The 17,500-nt window shown below is 46.3% G+C and overlaps 1 protein-coding gene across 1 annotated transcript in view; it reads right to left on the bottom strand.

The window, feature by feature from the left end:
- LOC106584113 (sec1 family domain-containing protein 2) overlaps window positions 1-17,500 on the bottom strand; it is a 163,484-nt gene that overhangs the window by 76,935 nt on the left and 69,049 nt on the right. The window contains exon 5 of the mRNA XM_014168979.2: window positions 8,120-8,411. Coding sequence (XP_014024454.2) covers window positions 8,120-8,411 — 292 coding nt within the window. The remainder of the gene's footprint in view (window positions 1-8,119; window positions 8,412-17,500) is intronic.

The following is a 17,500-nucleotide window of genomic DNA, read 5'->3' as shown; positions in this document are numbered from 1 at the left end:
GCAATCTTTTCAATCTTTGGAAAATAAAATCGATGACCTACGTGGAAGAACGACTACCAACGGGACATTCAAAACTGTAACATCTTATGCTTCATGGAGTCGTGACCGAACGACGACATTATCAACATACAGCGGGCTGGTTATATGCTGTATCGGCAGGATAGAACAGCGGCGCCTGGTAAGAGAAGGGGCGGCCGACTATGTATTTCTGTAAATAACAGCTGGTGCACGATGTCTAAGGAAGTCTCAAGGTTTTGCTCACCTGAGGTAGAGTACCTCATGATAAGCTGTAGACCACACTGTCTACCTAGAGAGTTTTCATCTGTATTTTTTCATAGCTGTCTACATACCACCACAGACTGATGCTGGCACTATGACCGCACTCAATGAGCTGTATTCCGCAAAAAGCAAACAGGAAACCGCTCACCCAGAGGTGGCGCTCCTAGTGGCAGGGGACTTTAATGCAGGGAAACGTAAAATATGTCTTACGAACTTTCTATCAGCATGTTAAATGTGCAACCAGAGGGAAAGAAAACTTTGGACCACCTTTACTCCACACACAGAGACGTTTACAAAGCTCTCCATCGCCCTCCATTTGGCAAATCTGACCATAATTCTATCCTGCTTACAAGCAAAACTTAAAGCAGGAAGCACCAGTGACTGAATCAATAAAAAAGTGGTCAGATGAAGCAGGTGCCAAGCTACAGGACTGTTTTGCTAGCACAGACTGGAATATGTTCTGGGATTCCGCCGATGGCACTGTGGAGTACACCACATCAGTCATTGGCTTCATCAATAAGTGCATCGATGATGTTGTCCCCACAGTGACCGTACGTACATACCCCAACCAGAAGCCATAGATGACAGGCAACATCCACACTGAGCTAAAGGTAGAGCTGCCGCTTTCAAGGAGTGGGGCTCTAAGCCGGAAGCTTATAAGAAATCCCACCACGCCCTCTGACAAACCATCAAACAGGCAAAGCTCAATACAGGACTAAGATCGAATCGTACTACACCGGCTCTGACGTTCGTTGAATGTGGCAGGGCTTGCAAACCCTTATAGACTACAAAGGAAAGCACAGCCGAGAGCTGCAAGTGACATGAGCCTACCAGACGAACTAAACTGCTTCTGCTCGCTTCGAGACAAATAACACTGAAACATGCATGAGAGCACCAGCTGTTCCGGAAGACTGTGTGATCACGCTCTCCGCAGCCGATTCACAAGGCCGCAGAGCCAGACAGATTACCAGGACGTGTACTGCGAGCATGTGTTGACCAACTGGCAAGTGTCTTCACTGACATTTTCAACGTCTCCCTGTCCGAGTCTGTAATACCAACATGTTTTAAGCAGACCACCATAGTCCCTGTGCCCAAGAACACTAAGGTCACCTGCCTAAATGACTACCGACCCGTAGCACTCACGTCTGTAGCCATGAAAAGGCTGGTCATGGCACACATCAACACCATTATCCCAGAAACCCTAGACCCACTCCAATTTGCATACCGCCCTAACAGATCCACAGATGATGCAATCTCTATTGCACTCCACACTACCATTTCCCACCTGGACAAAAGGAACACCTATGTGAGAATGCTATTCATTGACTACAGCTCAGCGTTCAACACCATAGTGCCCTCAAAGCTCATCACTAAGCTAAGGACCCTGGGACTAAACACCTCCCTCTGCAACTGGATCCTGGACTTCCTGACGGGCCGCCCCCAGTTGGTAAGGGTAGGTAACAACACATCCGCCACGTTGATCCTCAACACAGGGGCCCCTCAGGGGTGCGTTCTCAGTCCCCTCCTGTACTCCCTGTTCACTCATGACTGCACGGCCCGGCATGACTCCAACACCATCATTAAGTTTGCAGATGACAACAGTGGTAGGCCTGATCACCGACAATGACGAGACAGCCTATAGGGGGGAGGTCAGAGACCTGGCCGTATGGTGCCAGAACAACCTCTCCCTCAATGTGATCAAGACAAAGGAGATGATTTTGGAATACAGGAAAAAGAGGACCGAGCACACCCCCATTCTCATCAATGGGGCTGTAATGGAGCCGGTTGAGGGCTTCAAGTTCCTTGGTGTCCACATCACCAACAAACTAACATGGTCCAAGCACACCAAGACAGTGTGAAGAGGGCACGACAGAACCTATTCCCCCTCAGGAGACTGGAAAGACTTGGCATGGGTCCTCAGATCATCAAAAGGTTCTACAGCTGCACATTCGAGAGCATTTTGACTGGTTGCATCACTGCCTGGTATGGCAACTGCTCGGCCTCAAGGCACTACAGAGGGTAGTGCGTACGGCCCAGGACATCACTGGGGCAAAGCTTCCTGCCATTCAGGACCTCTATACCAGGCAGTGTCAGAGGAAGGCCTTAAAAATTGTCACCGACTCCAGCCACCCTAGTCATAGGCTGTTCTCTCTGCTACCGCACGGCAAGCGGTACCGGAGCGCCAAATCTAGGTCCAAGAGGCTTCTAAACAGCTTCTACCCCCAAGCCATAAGACTCCTGAACATCTAATCAAATGGCTATCCAGTCTATTTGCATTGCCGCCCCTCTTTTACACCGCTGCTACTCTCTGTTGTTATCATCTATGCATAGTCACTTTAATAAAACTCTACCAACATGTCCATATTACCTCAACTAACCGGTGCCCCCACACAATGACCCTGTACCGGTACACCCCCCCTCCCCTCCGTATGTAGTCTCGCTATTGTTATTTTACTGCTGCTCTTTAATTACTTGTTACGTTTATTTCTTATTGTTATATATTTTTTTAAATGCATTGTTGGTTAGGGGCGTGTAAGAAAGTATTTCACTGTAAGGTCTACACCTGTTGTATTCGGCGCATGTGACTAATACAATTTGATTTGATTTGCTTTGAATTACTATTACAGGGCTCCAGAGTTAAATGTTCCCCTGAACCAACACCTACCCTAAGTGTTAATTACTATTACAGGGCTCCAGAGTTAAATGTTCCCCTGAACCAACACCTACCCTAAGTGTTAATTACTATTACAGGGCTCCAGAGTTAAATGTTCCCCTGAACCAACACCTACCCTAAGTGTTAATTACTATTACAGGGCTCCAGAGTTAAATGTTCCCCTGAACCAACACCTACCCTAAGTGTTAATTACTATTACAGGGCTCCAGAGTTAAATGTTCCCCTGAACCAACACCTACCCTAAGTGTTCATTACTATTACAGGGCTCCAGAGTTAAATGTTCCCCTGAACCAACACCTACCCTAAGTGTTAATTACTATTACAGGGCTCCAGAGTTAAATGTTCCCCTGAACCAACACCTACCCTAAGTGTTAATTACTATTACAGGGCTCTAGAGTTAAATGTTCCCCTGAACCAACACCTACCCTAAGTGTTAATTACTATTACAGGGCTCTAGACTAACATTTTCCCCTGGTGTCACTGGCACCAGCCCAAATCATGAGAAATCCTCGTATAGTGCTTTATTAGTAAGTATAAGAAATAGACTACTGAGGTATTCAAGAAATTAGTTGGTTTCATCTAACACGTCCAAGCAGGAATGCATGATTCAAGATATTTTGATGTGCAACCTAGTCCAGTGATGGTGATGAATTTTGGGTTGACAATTAGACTATATTTGCTATATTTTACTGTCAGAATAGGACTCCAGAATTTCCAGTTGTTCATTTTGTTCAATAGAGATGAATTACATATATCTTTATGTGCACTAACTAATATCATAGGCTAATTGATTTGGGGTTCAACGCCTAAGAAAGTGGAAACTCAAAACACATTAACTAGATCGCTAACTCTAAGTATAATACCCACTGCTAGTAGCCATGTATTCATCCAACAGCAAATGTCATGTCCTACAAAAACATTGCAGTCATAGGCTAATACCCATGAGACCTATAGGCCTATGTCCCAGCAATGTCTGTTCTGCATTTCGAGTTCCATAAAAAACGCTGCTATTGAGGTGAATATTGAGAGATGATTACTAAAAAGTATACCTACAGAAAGCCCTCCTCTCTTTCGACTGGGACCCTCCTCTCTTTCGACTGGGACCCTCCTCTCTTTCGACTGAGACCCTCCTCTCTTTCGACTGGGACCCTCCTCTCTTTCGACTGGGACCCTCCTCTCTTTCGACTGGGACCCTCCTCTCTTTCGACTGAGACCCTCCTCTCTTTCGACTGAGACCCTCCTCTCTTTCGACTGGGACCCTCCTCTCTTTCGACTGAGACCCTCCTCTCTTTCGACTGGGACCCTCCTCTCTTTCGACTGGGACCCTCCTCTCTTTCGACTGGGACCCTCCTCTCTTTCGACTGAGACCCTCCTCTCTTTCGACTGGGACCCTCCTCTCTTTCGACTGGGACCCTCCTCTCTTTCGACTGAGACCCTCCTCTCTTTCGACTGGGACCCTCCTCTCTTTCGACTGGGACCCTCCCCTCTTCGACTGGGACCCTCCTCTCTTCGACTGGGACCCTCCTCTCTTCGACTGGGACAAGGGGACGAAGCTGCCAAAGCTGTGTTTTTCCCGCAATTGCATTTTTTAAAAATGTTATACTATCAGAATGATTTTTTTCTCTCGAGTGCATGGGGAGAGAGGAGAGTGGCTCGCTCATCACAGCAGCAGGCCCCAGCCAGGGCACATGGCAGACACTTTCATTAGAGGAACCATGAGGACAAGGCACATTACTGTTTGACCAAATCACAGTTTTAGCCACCCCCCCAAAATAGGACGTTTTGAGTGAGGTGACAGTGTAGAACGTGCTCTTTCTATGTTTAAAGGCACCCGTTCCGTTTTCCTACGATCAGTGATCATGGCTATCCAACTGATGACAGAGTTGGAGAAGGTCTCTTTGCTGATGCCGCGTTTGACTTTGAATGTGTGACCTCAGTTCAGCCTATCAGAAAAACGGGCCGGCCTTCACCCACTGATCTGCCAAAAGCTCATTATAGATCAGTGTAACAGCGAAATTTCGCAAAAATCTTAACAGGCTCACAGGCTTTAGTTTTAGTTTTATACAAAAAAACATTTTTGTGTGTGCCAATTTTGACCAGCCCACCTAACTCAAAAATTGTCCAGAACATCTGGCATTTGTCAGAATTGACAAATGTCCAATCCACCCCTGGACCAGTTCCAGAGAGACCAGCTCAGACCTCTAGACTGTAATGTTTTCACAAAGTACAGTGCATGTGGGCAGGGCTCAGCAAAGCTAAGATAGTACACAGGCACCAGGCGTGAGGTCAAAGGGTGCGCACGCACGCACGCGCACACACACACACACACACACACACACACACACACACACACACACACACACACACACACACACACACACACACACACACACACACACACACACACACACACACACACACACACACACACACACACACACTCTCGCTCACCCTGTGATTCTGCAGCAGGTTCCCACAGTGGCCTCAGTGTTTGTGTAGTCTGTTACATGTGACCTGACAGGGTGTGTGTCTGAGTGTTTGTGTGAAGCGGGGAGAGAGATGGGGTGTGAAGTCTCTGAAAGAGTCCTCCTGCCATCAGCAGCACAGAGATATAAACAACAAGCGCCTTCTCCATCTCTACTTAACCTGTTGGGTCTAGGGGGCAGCATTTGCACGTCTGGATAAAAAAAATGTACCCGATTTAATCTGGTTACTAATCCTACCCAGTAACTAGAATATGCATATACTTATTATATATGGATAGAAAACACTCTAAAGTTTCCAAAACTGTTTGAATGGTGTCTGTGAGTATAACAGAACTCATTTGGCAGGCAAAACCCTGAGACATTTTCTGACAGGAAGTGGATACCTGATGTGTTGTATTGACTTTAAACCTATCCCATTGAAAAACACAGGGGTTTAGGAATATTTTGGCACTTCCTATTGCTTCCACTAGATGTCACCAGCCTTTACAAAGTGTTTTGAGTCTTCTGGAGGGAGATCTGACCGAACAAGAGCCATGGAACGGTGATGTCCCATTAGACACCTGGCGCGCTACTTCATGTTGGGTACCCTCGTTCCAATACGTTATAAAAGACTATGCATTCGTCCACCTTGAATATTATTCATGTTCTGGTTAAAAAAGGCCCTAATGATTTATGCTATACAACGTTTGACATGTTTGAACGAACGGAAATATATTTTTTCCCCTCGTTCATGACGAGAAGTCCGGCTGGCTTACATCATGTGCTAACGAGACGGAGATTTTTGGACATAAATGATGAGCTTTTTTGAACAAAACTACATTCGTTATGGACCTGTGATACCTGGAAGTGACATCTGATGAAGAGAATCAAAGGTAATGGATTATTTACATAGTATTTTCGATTTTAGATCTCCCCAACATGACGTCTAGTCTGTATCGCAACGCGTATTTTTCTGGGCACAGTGCTCAGATTATTGCAAAGTGTGATTTCCCAGTAAGGTTATTTTTAAATCTGGCAAGTTGATTGCGTTCAAAAGATGTAAATCTATAATTCTTTAAATGACAATATAATATTTTACCAATGTTTTCTAATTTTAATTATTTAATTTGTGACGCTGACTTGACTGCCGGTTATTGGAGGGAAACGATTTCCTCAACATCAATGCCATAGTAAAACGCTGTTTTTGGATATAAATATCAACTTGATAGAACTAAAAATGCATGCATTGTCTAACATAATGTCCTAGGAGTGTCATCTGATGGAGATTGTAAAAGGTTAGTGTATCATTTTAGCTGGTTTTATGGTTTTGGTGACCCTGTCTTTGACTTGACAAAACATTACACACAACTCTTGTAAATGTACTGTCCTAACATACTCTAAATTTATGCTTTCGCCGTAAAACCTTTTTGAAATCGTAAAACGTGGTTAGATTAAGGAGATGTTTATCTTTCAAATGGTGTAACATAGTTGTATTTTTGAAAAATTTGAATTTTGACATTTATTTGGATTCAAATTTGCCGCTCTTGAAATGCACCTGCTGTTGATGGAGTGCACCACGGGTGGCACGCTAGCGTCCCACCTAGCCCCAAGAGGTTAAGTTAAATAAAGGTTAAATGAAATACAATGAAATACTTACCATATGAACAGTTAAGTAACTGGGGTCATTCTGATATCAGTATAGACGGGTTGGCTGACAACCTCACGGAAACGATGCTCGCGCGTTGTGGCTGGAAGCCGCGTGTTGTTATAATTCTGAACGGTCAGATAGCACCAATGACAAGAAGCTTCCATGAGGGGAAACGTAGGTGGCTCGTTTGATCTATTTCTTGATATCATGTCTTGTTCTGATGTGTTTTGACTGATTTCATGTCAATGCTAATATGGAAGAAAAAAAACAACAATAAGACCAAAATGGCGCCGGAAGAAATGGCAGCAGTTTTACGGGCGCCCAACCAATTGTGCTAAGTGTTTTTTTTCCGCGTTATTTGTAACTTATTTTGTACATAATGTTTCTGCAACCGTGTCTTATGGCTGAAAAGAGGTTCTGCATATCAGGACAGCGATTACTCACCTCGGATTAGACGAGGATTTCTTCTACAACAAGGAGGATGCAGAGGACATTCTCCAAACACCCCACAGGGCCGACATCCCCGTTATTTGCAAGAGGAAGCGACGCAGGTACAGAGGACAAAGAGCCGGATGCCTCGTGAGGACCCGGAGAAGGCGAGTGGGAAAGCTGCCGTTACCGTCAATACTACTCGCCAACGTGCAATCATTGGTCAATAAACTAGACGAGGTACGATCACGAATATCCTACCAACGGGACATCAAAAACTGTAATATCCTGTTTCACGGAATAGTGGCTGAATGACGACATGGATATTCAGCTAGTGGGATATACGCTGCACCAGCAAGATAGAACAGCACACTCCGATAAGACGAGGGGGGGCGGTCTGTGCATATTTGTAAACAACAGCTGGTGCACGAAATCTAAGGAAGTCTCTTTTGCTTGCCTGAAGTAGAGTATATTGTATTGTGATAAATTGCAGGCCACACTACTTGCCTAGAGAGTTTTCAGCCATACTTTTCGTGGCTGTTTATTTACCACCACAGACAGATGCTGGCACCAAGACCGCACTCAGTCAGCTGTAAGACCCCCACCCCCCCCCACCCTCCTAACCGGTGAGTTTCTGCAGCAGCGGGCTGAGCTCCGTCTCTCTGGTGATGACCAGGGTGAGCGCTCCAATCAGCTCCCTCTCCACCTTCTCCACCTCTTCATCGTCTGCAGGCTGGGCCTCTCCAGCCAGGGAGTACAGGTAGACCAGCAGCACCAGCAGCTCATCTGGACCACACTCCTCCTCCCCCGACCGAGAACCTGAACTGGACTCTGGGCTGGACCCCTCCTCACCGCGAGGCTTCATCAGGGGCAGCAGCTGCCTCAGAACACCAGCAAAGTCAGAGTCTCCGAGAGCCTGCAACACACAGAGGACACAAGACACATTTTAGAGATACGAAGTAGAAACTACAAGCTGAGTAACACAAAACACATCAAATCCCCACACACATACAACAGCTAGCAAGACAACGTCAATGATTGTCTAGAGAGGCATGTTTTTGCGTTTGCTTATTTTACGACTATGAGTAATCCAGTTGTATGTAAATTCATTATTGTTTACTCCTCTCCATTTTGCATTTCGTTTTTTTTATCATGCAAATGTGTATTAGACATCATTTACCTGATCATTTGCATGCACAGACACAGGGTGTGTGTTTGTGTACTGTTTAGGAGAAGTGACCAGTTTCTCTGTGTTGTTGTGAGTGAGTTTGCTCCCATGCTGGTTCTGCCAGTCCTGGCCCACGTGATGTGGACCCTAGGCTCTTAAACAGAACGATACACAGTCTAACAGCCAGGCTGAGATCATACACACAAGTGTGTGTTTTGTACAAAAGAGTGAGAAAGAGAGAGAAGGAGAGAGAGAGAAAGAGAGAGAGAAAGAACAAGAGAAAGAGTGAGGGGAATCTGCTAGAGCTGTAGTCGGATGCCTCTGTGTATAGATGGACATTTTATTGACTGAGCTGTGTGTTAAGACCTCAACGTTCCTCCAAACCAAGACAAACAGACTCTCTTCCTACCCTGCTCCAAACTCTGAGCCCTGGTCTGGTCCACTGAGGGGATCCAGTGTCCGATACATTACAACCCTGTTCTGGGCCAGGGAGTGGCGAATCAGACCCAACACGATCTGGACCAGCAACAGTACTGAACTGACTGTCTGTGTGTGAATCCGGATCTGGTCTTACTCCGTGAACAATGATCCAACGAACATCACCGTTTTTAACATTTTAATTGAACCTTTATTTAACTAGGCAACAAATTCTTATTTACAAATGACGTCCCACCCTGGCCAAACCCTGACAGTTGGTACTACTACCCTCTAGTTCTACAGGTGAAAACCCCTGTCTTAAAGTGCTTGATATCCGTCTAGGAGATCTAATTTTTAAAGTACATGAGATGTATGACTGTAGTGTGTCAGAGCACCAGTTCTCTTCCAGCTAGTCCTCAGCCCCAGCCAACCACCACCCTCAGGGGGTATTCAAACACACAAACTAAGTCACAGAACACCTTTTTCTCCTTAAACACGGCATAATCCAATACATCTCCGAGGCCACACTTCCACATTTTTGCCAGACAATGTTTGGGCTCTTTCCCTTTCTTTCTCCACTGTGAGGAGAAAGAGAGAGAAGCAAAGAGGTTTCAGGGTTTCACGGTAAGACGAGCAGCGTAAACACCTCGTCTCTGTCATCACTCTCTACTTTCAGCGGACATGGATCTCCTGCTGCTCAGTCAGTCCACACATGTCCAGGAGCTCATCTGTCCTGTAGCCTGCAGAGAGGATGGTCAGCAGCAACCACATGAGGCTGAGAACAGCTTGGCTTGGTTGAGGAAGCAGGTGAAGTGGAGGGAAATGGGTTCTATGGCCCCCTGGAGTCTTTCCACATGAGCTGCCCAGGAGGAACTCCTCACCTTACTCATAAGACAGACTCTACGTGACATTAACTCTGACCTGTAGTCATGAGCTCTGTGGAGGGTTGAACTCCAGTGAGTGTCTGTGTGTATCCAGCTTTCCTGTCTCACCCCCCCCTGTTTCTGTTGTTCTACCTCCCACTTCTGACTTTCACTGGACCTTTGCTTCTTCTCAAGCCCACGTTCACTCTTACTCTTTCTTTTTGCATCAATCTCTCCGCTCACTCACTCTTTATCCTTTGAGATTTTTGTCTTCAGGAGACATATAAAAGAGTGATTGATGAGTGATTGAGTTCCAAGCATTGTAGAGATGAGTGTTTTGTGTGTTTGTCACACACACACACACAAGCTCCATACGAAAACCTCCATGTCCTGTCCTGGCACCAGCAACCAGCTGACAACAGCTTTTGATATGACACACACACACACACACACACACACACACACACACACACACACACACACACACACACACACACCACAGCTAATCTCTACAATGCTTGGAACTCAATCAGTGCACTACGGTTCACACTGTAGAGGTACAGTACCACTCTTACAACCGAACAGAGGACTTCATGAAACAGGTTTACAGACATAGTCCATATTATGTTTCATTACACAATGGAAATGGCTCTGACAGACACTCAGCGCCAAGCCAAGGTGGAATTCTGATAGAGCATTAACTGGTCCTACCAGAGTGACATCTCTCAACTGGAGCCAGACATCCCTGCCCCTGTACCCCCATCCTCGCACCTCCGAGCCCCCTCTCTGACCGAGCCCTTCCCCTCAGCCTGCCTGTCACTATAAAAGTCTCCACACGACAGGCTCTAAAAGTATGCTGCTAATTCCATGTAAAGTTTTAGGTTCAGTCTGTAAAAAGAGATGTATTTTAGTGGCTGTAGTGAGGGCAGCCCAATACCAGACCATTACTGCAGTAATAACAGGAAGCTGTAGCCTGCTCGCTAAACGCTAACGTTATTATTACACACCATTACTGGATCGACTGGTCCTGTCGCCATGCCCTAAATGCCATCATTACACACAATTACAGAATAACCGCTTAAATACTGTCAAAACAATGGTAATATTAGGACGCGCAATTACTGAAATAATGCCACTTACTATACAGTTTGTTAACGTGACATACTATTTCCATTGAAAGAAGAAATAAATAACTATCTAAGAATACACTCTTAGAAAACAAGGTGCTATCTAGAACCTAAAAGGTTTCTTCGGCTGTCCCCATAGGAGAACCCTTTGAAGAACCATTGTTGGTTCCAGGGAAAACCATTTTGGGTTCCATGTAGAACCCTCTGTCGAAAAGGTTCTACATGGAACCCAAAACATTTTTACTTGGAACCAAAAGGGTTATCCCTGGAACCAAAAAGGGTTATCCCTGGAACCAACAATGGTACTTCAAAGGGTTCCCCCACGGGGACAGCCGAAGAAAACTTTTAGGTTCTAGATAGCATCTTAGATAGCACAGCCGAAGAACCCTTTCGGAAGCCTTTTTTTCTAAGAGTATCCTATGATAAAATGTTGAGAGCTGATACCCCCACAGTGACGAGAGACAGAAGCATCATGAAGTCTCTGATAGATACGGGGACATTAACTGCTTGGCAATCTGCACCAATCAAACACTCTCTCTGGTCTGGTGCTGTCAGTTAGGTCAGTGATTGACAGACTAGTGTTTGGCAGTTCCATCCATCCTGGGGTTCATAAAGCCTCCATCTCACCCAATCACAGGGCTGGGGCCAAACCCCACCCCTGGCCGGCGCAGTGCAGCCAGCCCGAACAGGAAATCAACTCCAGATGCAGCCCCTAGAGGAAGGTGAGTGTTTCAGATGGAGCTCAGCTAACCAGAACCAGGCGCCAAATGCTCGCTGCTGCACAATCAACCTTTCTCTGGGCCCAGGGGCAGAGAGGGAGGAGAGGGGGGAGAAGAGGGAGGGGACAGGTCGAGGAGGTTCAGAGCAGGACGCTCTACACTGGTCAAGAGTCACTTTTCATTGGATGACTGACAGCTTGCCTTTACTATGGCTACGAGGATGAAAAACTAGTTTGAATTTGACTGAAGCAGACACGCGCACGCACACACGCGCACACACGCGCACACACGCGCACACACACACACACACGGCAGGCTCCCACAACAATTTGCATTCACAAACTCACACCAGACATACGTAGCTGGAAGCGAGACAGGCAACTCGCTGACAACATAAAGCAGAAATATTGAGGTGAAGAGACAATGATGAAGTTCTCGGAGCTAAATTACAGTGAGCATGGTTTGCTTTTTATTGATTTGTTGGAGAAGAAATTGAAAAACCATAATCAACTGCAGCCGGACTCCAAAGAGAGGCAGAGCTTTGAACACGTAAACAACCCAAAAAAACAGACAAAAACATACACACACAGCACACACATACACACTCAGCACACTGTGACCCACGGTGACAACCATGATGAATTCTAGCCCGGTTCACCGGAATCTCTCTGTTTATCAGAAGATGGAAATTTGTGTGAAGTCCTGTCGGAAATGGAAAACTAAAGTGAATCCCTTTGTCTCTTTTTAGGGCCATAGCTCGGTCCTGTGTGAGAGGTGTGGATATCAAACACAGTCTTTACAAGAGGAGAGCGGAAATTAGAATATAAACACTGTGGCCACTGGCACTGAGCACACTCATAATGTAGATGAAATGAGGAAGAATGGTTGAGAAACTGCTCCCAGCTCTTACCTATACACAGTGGTTCTAGTGTGTGTGTGTGTGTGTGTGTGTGTGTGTGTGTGTGTGTGTGTGTGTGTGTGTGTGTGTGTGTGTGTGTGTGCGTGCGTGTACTGAAATGCACAAACAGGTCATTGCTTTCTATATCCGACACTCATTTGCATTCGGGCCATCCTGCTATTAACATAAAACCAAGAGGGAGATAAGAGACGCGAGCAGAGAAGGGAAATGGAATTGGATTTGCATTGGAATAGCTCCACTCGTACCTACACAGACAATAAAGGAAACGCACCGTAGACATAAGGACAGTCCCTGTGCCTCAACGCTCTGCAGCATCTTTATTCACCGCTTTCCATCTGTGTTTCTAAATGCAGGCTTGCCGTTTTCCCCAAGTTTACAGTGCACAGGCCACTACTAATCCAGAGTATATTGTCTTTTAACTACTTCCGCTCTCTCAATTAGTGAGATCAACTAGGGTTGAGACGGTGAGCCGTCTATCAGGGAATCTCCTTAACGTCTCCTGGAAAACATGTCGTACTTCCACCGGCTCTTTTACAGCACCTAAAATGGCCCTTTGGAGAGGATCAAAGGCTCTGCTTTGAAGCAGTCAGAGTCAGTCAGTCACTGTGCTGACTGTCCCCCACGGGTAGGCTCTGTCCCCCGCGGGTAGGCTCTGTCCCCCACGGGTAGGCTCTGTCCCCCACGGGTAGGCTTTGTCCCCCGCGGGTAGGCTCTGTCCCCCGCGGGTAGGCTCTGTCCCCCGCGGGTAGGCTCTGTCCCCCACGGGTAGGCTCTGTCCCCCACGGGTAGGCTCTGTCCCCCACGGGTAGGCTCTGTCCCCCACGGGTAGGCTCTGTCCCCCACGGGTAGGCTCTGTCCCCCACGGTTAGGCTCTGTCCCCCACGGTTAGGCTCTGTCCCCCACGGTTAGGCTCTGTCCCCCACGGTTAGGCTCTGTCCCCCACGGTTAGGCTCTGTCCCCCATGATTAGGCTCTGTCCCCCATGGTTAGGCTCTGTCCCCCATGATTAGGCTCTGTCCCCCATGATTAGGATCTGTCCCCCATGATTAGGATCTGTCCCCCCATGGTTAGGCTCTGTCCCCCATGATTAGGCTCTGTCCCCCATGATTAGGATCTGTCCCCCCATGGTTAGGATCTGTCCCCCCATGATTAGGATCTGTCCCCCCATGGTTAGGCTCTGGGACATGCTTACAAACAACAACAACACACATTATACAATAAGACCTGGTAAAGAGACTCAAAATGGACATGGCAACAAAATGAGCGAGAAAAGTGTAAGAGAAAATAAATGACTTGTGGAAAAAAAAACAAGTGAGGGAAAAAGAGGGTTGAGATGGATAGGAAAATAAAAAGAAACATGAGGAAAAATATGTTGAGAGATAAGTGGATATGGAAAGACAGATTGTTGGATACATTTACACTTAGAAAGAAAAAAAAGAGAGAGATGGAGTGATAGGGACTCCAGAAGGAGGATGGAAAAGCTCTTAAAGGTAAGGTGAAGCCTGCTTGGGCCCATCAGCCTGTTGCCTGTTACATTTATAGAAACTTGGGGCCGTATATCTTCCCCTTTAAATGAGGCTTGCATTTCCAAACAACAGTGTGTGTTGAGACCAGGCCATTTCCGCTCAGCTGGCCTGGCCTGGACACACTCCTCGGCTAGGGACTCATTCAAAGTCAGACTAGTGGCAGAGAGGCAGGGACAGACCACCTCCCTCAACCCCACTGAGGGAGGGACACACATCAACTGTCTGCCAATCAACAGCTATCTCTGCCAATCTCTTGCTCTTTCGAAATCTATCCCCATCTCTCTGTCTATCTGTCTTTCAGAATCTATCCCTCTCTTTCTCTGTCTGTCTGTCTGTCTGTCTGTCTGTCTGTCTGTCTGTCTGTCTGTCTGTCTGTCTGTCAGAATCCCTCTCTCTCTGTCGTGTCTGTCTGTCTGTCAGAATCCCTTTCTCTCTGTCCGTCTGCCAGTCAGAATCCCTCTCGCTCTGTCCGTCTGCCAGTCAGAATCCCTCTCGCTCTGTCCGTCTGCCAGTCAGAATCCCTCTCGCTCTGTCCGTCTGCCAGTCAGAATCCCTCTCGCTCTGTCCGTCTGCCAGTCAGAATCCCTCTCGCTCTGTCCGTCTGCCAGTCAGAATCCCTCTCGCTCTGTCCGTCTGCCAGTCAGAATCCCTCTCGCTCTGTCCGTCTGCCAGTCTGAATCCCTCTCGCTCTGTCCGTCTGCCAGTCTGAATCCCTCTCGCTCTGTCCGTCTGCCAGTCTGAATCCCTGTCTGTCCGTCCGTCCGTCCGTCCGTCCGTCCGTCCGTCCGTCTGTCTGCCTGTCTGTCTCCCTTTCAGAATCTATCTCTCTCTCTTTCAGAATCTCTCTGTCAGAATCTCTCTCTCAGAATCTCTCTCTCAGAATCTCTCTCAGAATCTCTTTCAGAATCTCTCTCTCTTTCTTTCATAATCTCTCTCAGAATCTCTCTCTCCCTTTCAGAATCTCTCTCTCTCTTTCAGAATCTCTCTCTCTCTTTCAGAATCTCTCTCTCTCTCTTTCAGAATCTCTCTCAGAATCTCTCTCAGAATCTCTCTCAGAATCTCTCTCAGAATCTCTCTCTCTCTCAGAATCTCTCTCTCAGAATCTCTCTCTCAGAATCTCTCTCTCTCAGAATCTCTCTCTCTCTCAGAATCTCTCTCTCTCTCAGAATCTCTCTCTCTCTCAGAATCTCTCTCTCAGAATCTCTCTCTCTCTCTCTCAGAATCTCTCTCTCTCAGAATCTCTCTCTCGCTCTTTCAGAATATCTCTCTTTCAGAATATCTCTTTCAAAAATCTCTCTCTCTCTCTCTCTCTCTCAGAATCTCTCTCTCTCTTTCAGAATATCTCTCTCTCTTTCAGAATATATCTCTCTCTCTCTTTCAGAATATCTCTCTCTCTTTCAGAATATCTCTCTCTTTCAGAATGTCTCTCTCAGAATCTCTCTTTCTCTGTGTTTGTGTTCAGAGGCTGTAATTTAGTGGAGACTGTATACAGGACACAAACAGTGACACACAGCCCCCACGCTCCACCATGTCACCGCCACTAGCCACACACTGGTCACTGTGGCCGCACTTAGACCTCAGACGGCCAGGCACACCACACACACTATGACATATCAAAACACACTTTTTAGAACATAACACACATGACCCTAAACTCCATATTGTACTGAACTCCATATTGTACTAAACTCCATATTGTACTACATTCCATATTGTACTAAACTCCATATTGTACTAAACTTCATATTGTACTACATTCCATATTTTAATCTACAGAATCTATGGCACAGTTCTCCATTGCTCAATAATCCACATGCTCAATAATCTCTCTGTCTTTCAGAATCCCTCTCTCTCTGTCTGTCTGTCTTTCAGAATCCCTCTCTCTCTCTCTGTCTGTCTGTCTCAGAATCCCTCTCTCTCTCTCTGGCTGTCTGTCTCTCAGAATATGTCTGTCTGTCTGTCTCTCAGAATATGTCTCTCTCTCTCTCAGAATCGCTCTCTCTTTCTCTCAGAATCTCTCTCTTTCAGAATCTCTCTCTCCCTCTCAGAATCTCTCTCTTCCAGAATCTATTTTAGAATCTCTCTCTCGTTCTCCTTCAGAATCTCTCTCTCGTTCTCCTTCAGAATCTCTCTCTCTCGTTCTCCTTCAGAATCTCTCTCTCGTTCTCCTTCAGAATCTCTCTCTCTCGTTCTCCTTCAGAATCTCTCTCTCGTTCTCCTTCAGAATCTCTCTCTCGTTCTCCTTCAGAATCTCTCTCTCTCGTTCTCCTTCAGAATCTCTCTCTCGTTCTCCTTCAGAATCTCTCTCTCGTTCTCCTTCAGAATCTCTCTCTCGTTCTCCTTCAGAATCTCTCTCTCGTTCTCCTTCAGAATCTCTCTCTCTCGTTCTCCTTCAGAATCTCTCTCTCTCGTTCTCCTTCAGAATCTCTCTCTCTCGTTCTCCTTCAGAATCTCTCTCTCGTTCTCCTTCAGAATCTCTCTCTCGTTCTCCTTCAGAATCTCTCTCTCGTTCTCCTTCAGAATCTCTCTCTCGTTCTCCTTCAGAATCTCTCTCTCGTTCTCCTTCAGAATCTCTCTCTCGTTCTCCTTCAGAATCTCTCTCTCGTTCTCCTTCAGAATCTCTCTCTCGTTCTCCTTCAGAATGTCTCTCTCTTTCAGAATGTCTCTCTCTTTCAGAATGTCTCTCTCTTTCAGAATGTCTCTCTCTTTCAGAATGTCTCCCTCTTTCAGAGTCTCCCTCTCTCTCTCTGTGTGTGTGTGTTTGTGTTCAGAGGCTGTAATTTAGTGGAGACTGTATACAGGACACAAACAGAGACACACGCGACACACAGCCCCCACGCTCCACCATGTCACCGCCACTAGCCACACACTGGTCACTGTGGCCGCACTTAGACCTCAGACGGCCAGGCACACCACACACACTATGACATATCAAAACACACTTTTTAGAACATAACACACATGACCATAAACTCCATATTGTACTACACTCCATATTGTACTAAACTCCATATTGTATTAAACTCCATATTGTACTAAACTCCATATTGTAATCTACAGAATCTATGGCACAGTTCTCCATTGCTCAATAATCCATATGCGAAAATACTTGAAGTTTATGTCATGAACTTCAAGTTCAATAACCTCAAGTTCTACATATAAACATCCAAGTGTTTGGAGACAGGGGGGAATTGGTGAAGCTCGGCTGCAACACATTATGGCGTCATTCACCAGATGATCATTTCTATTCAGCCACAAACCCCTGGG

This window comes from Salmo salar, chromosome ssa23, assembly GCF_905237065.1.
Source record: "Salmo salar chromosome ssa23, Ssal_v3.1, whole genome shotgun sequence".
In the NCBI taxonomy this organism is placed as follows: domain Eukaryota; kingdom Metazoa; phylum Chordata; class Actinopteri; order Salmoniformes; family Salmonidae; genus Salmo; species Salmo salar.
This window is presented reverse-complemented; position numbering and strand designations above follow the sequence as displayed.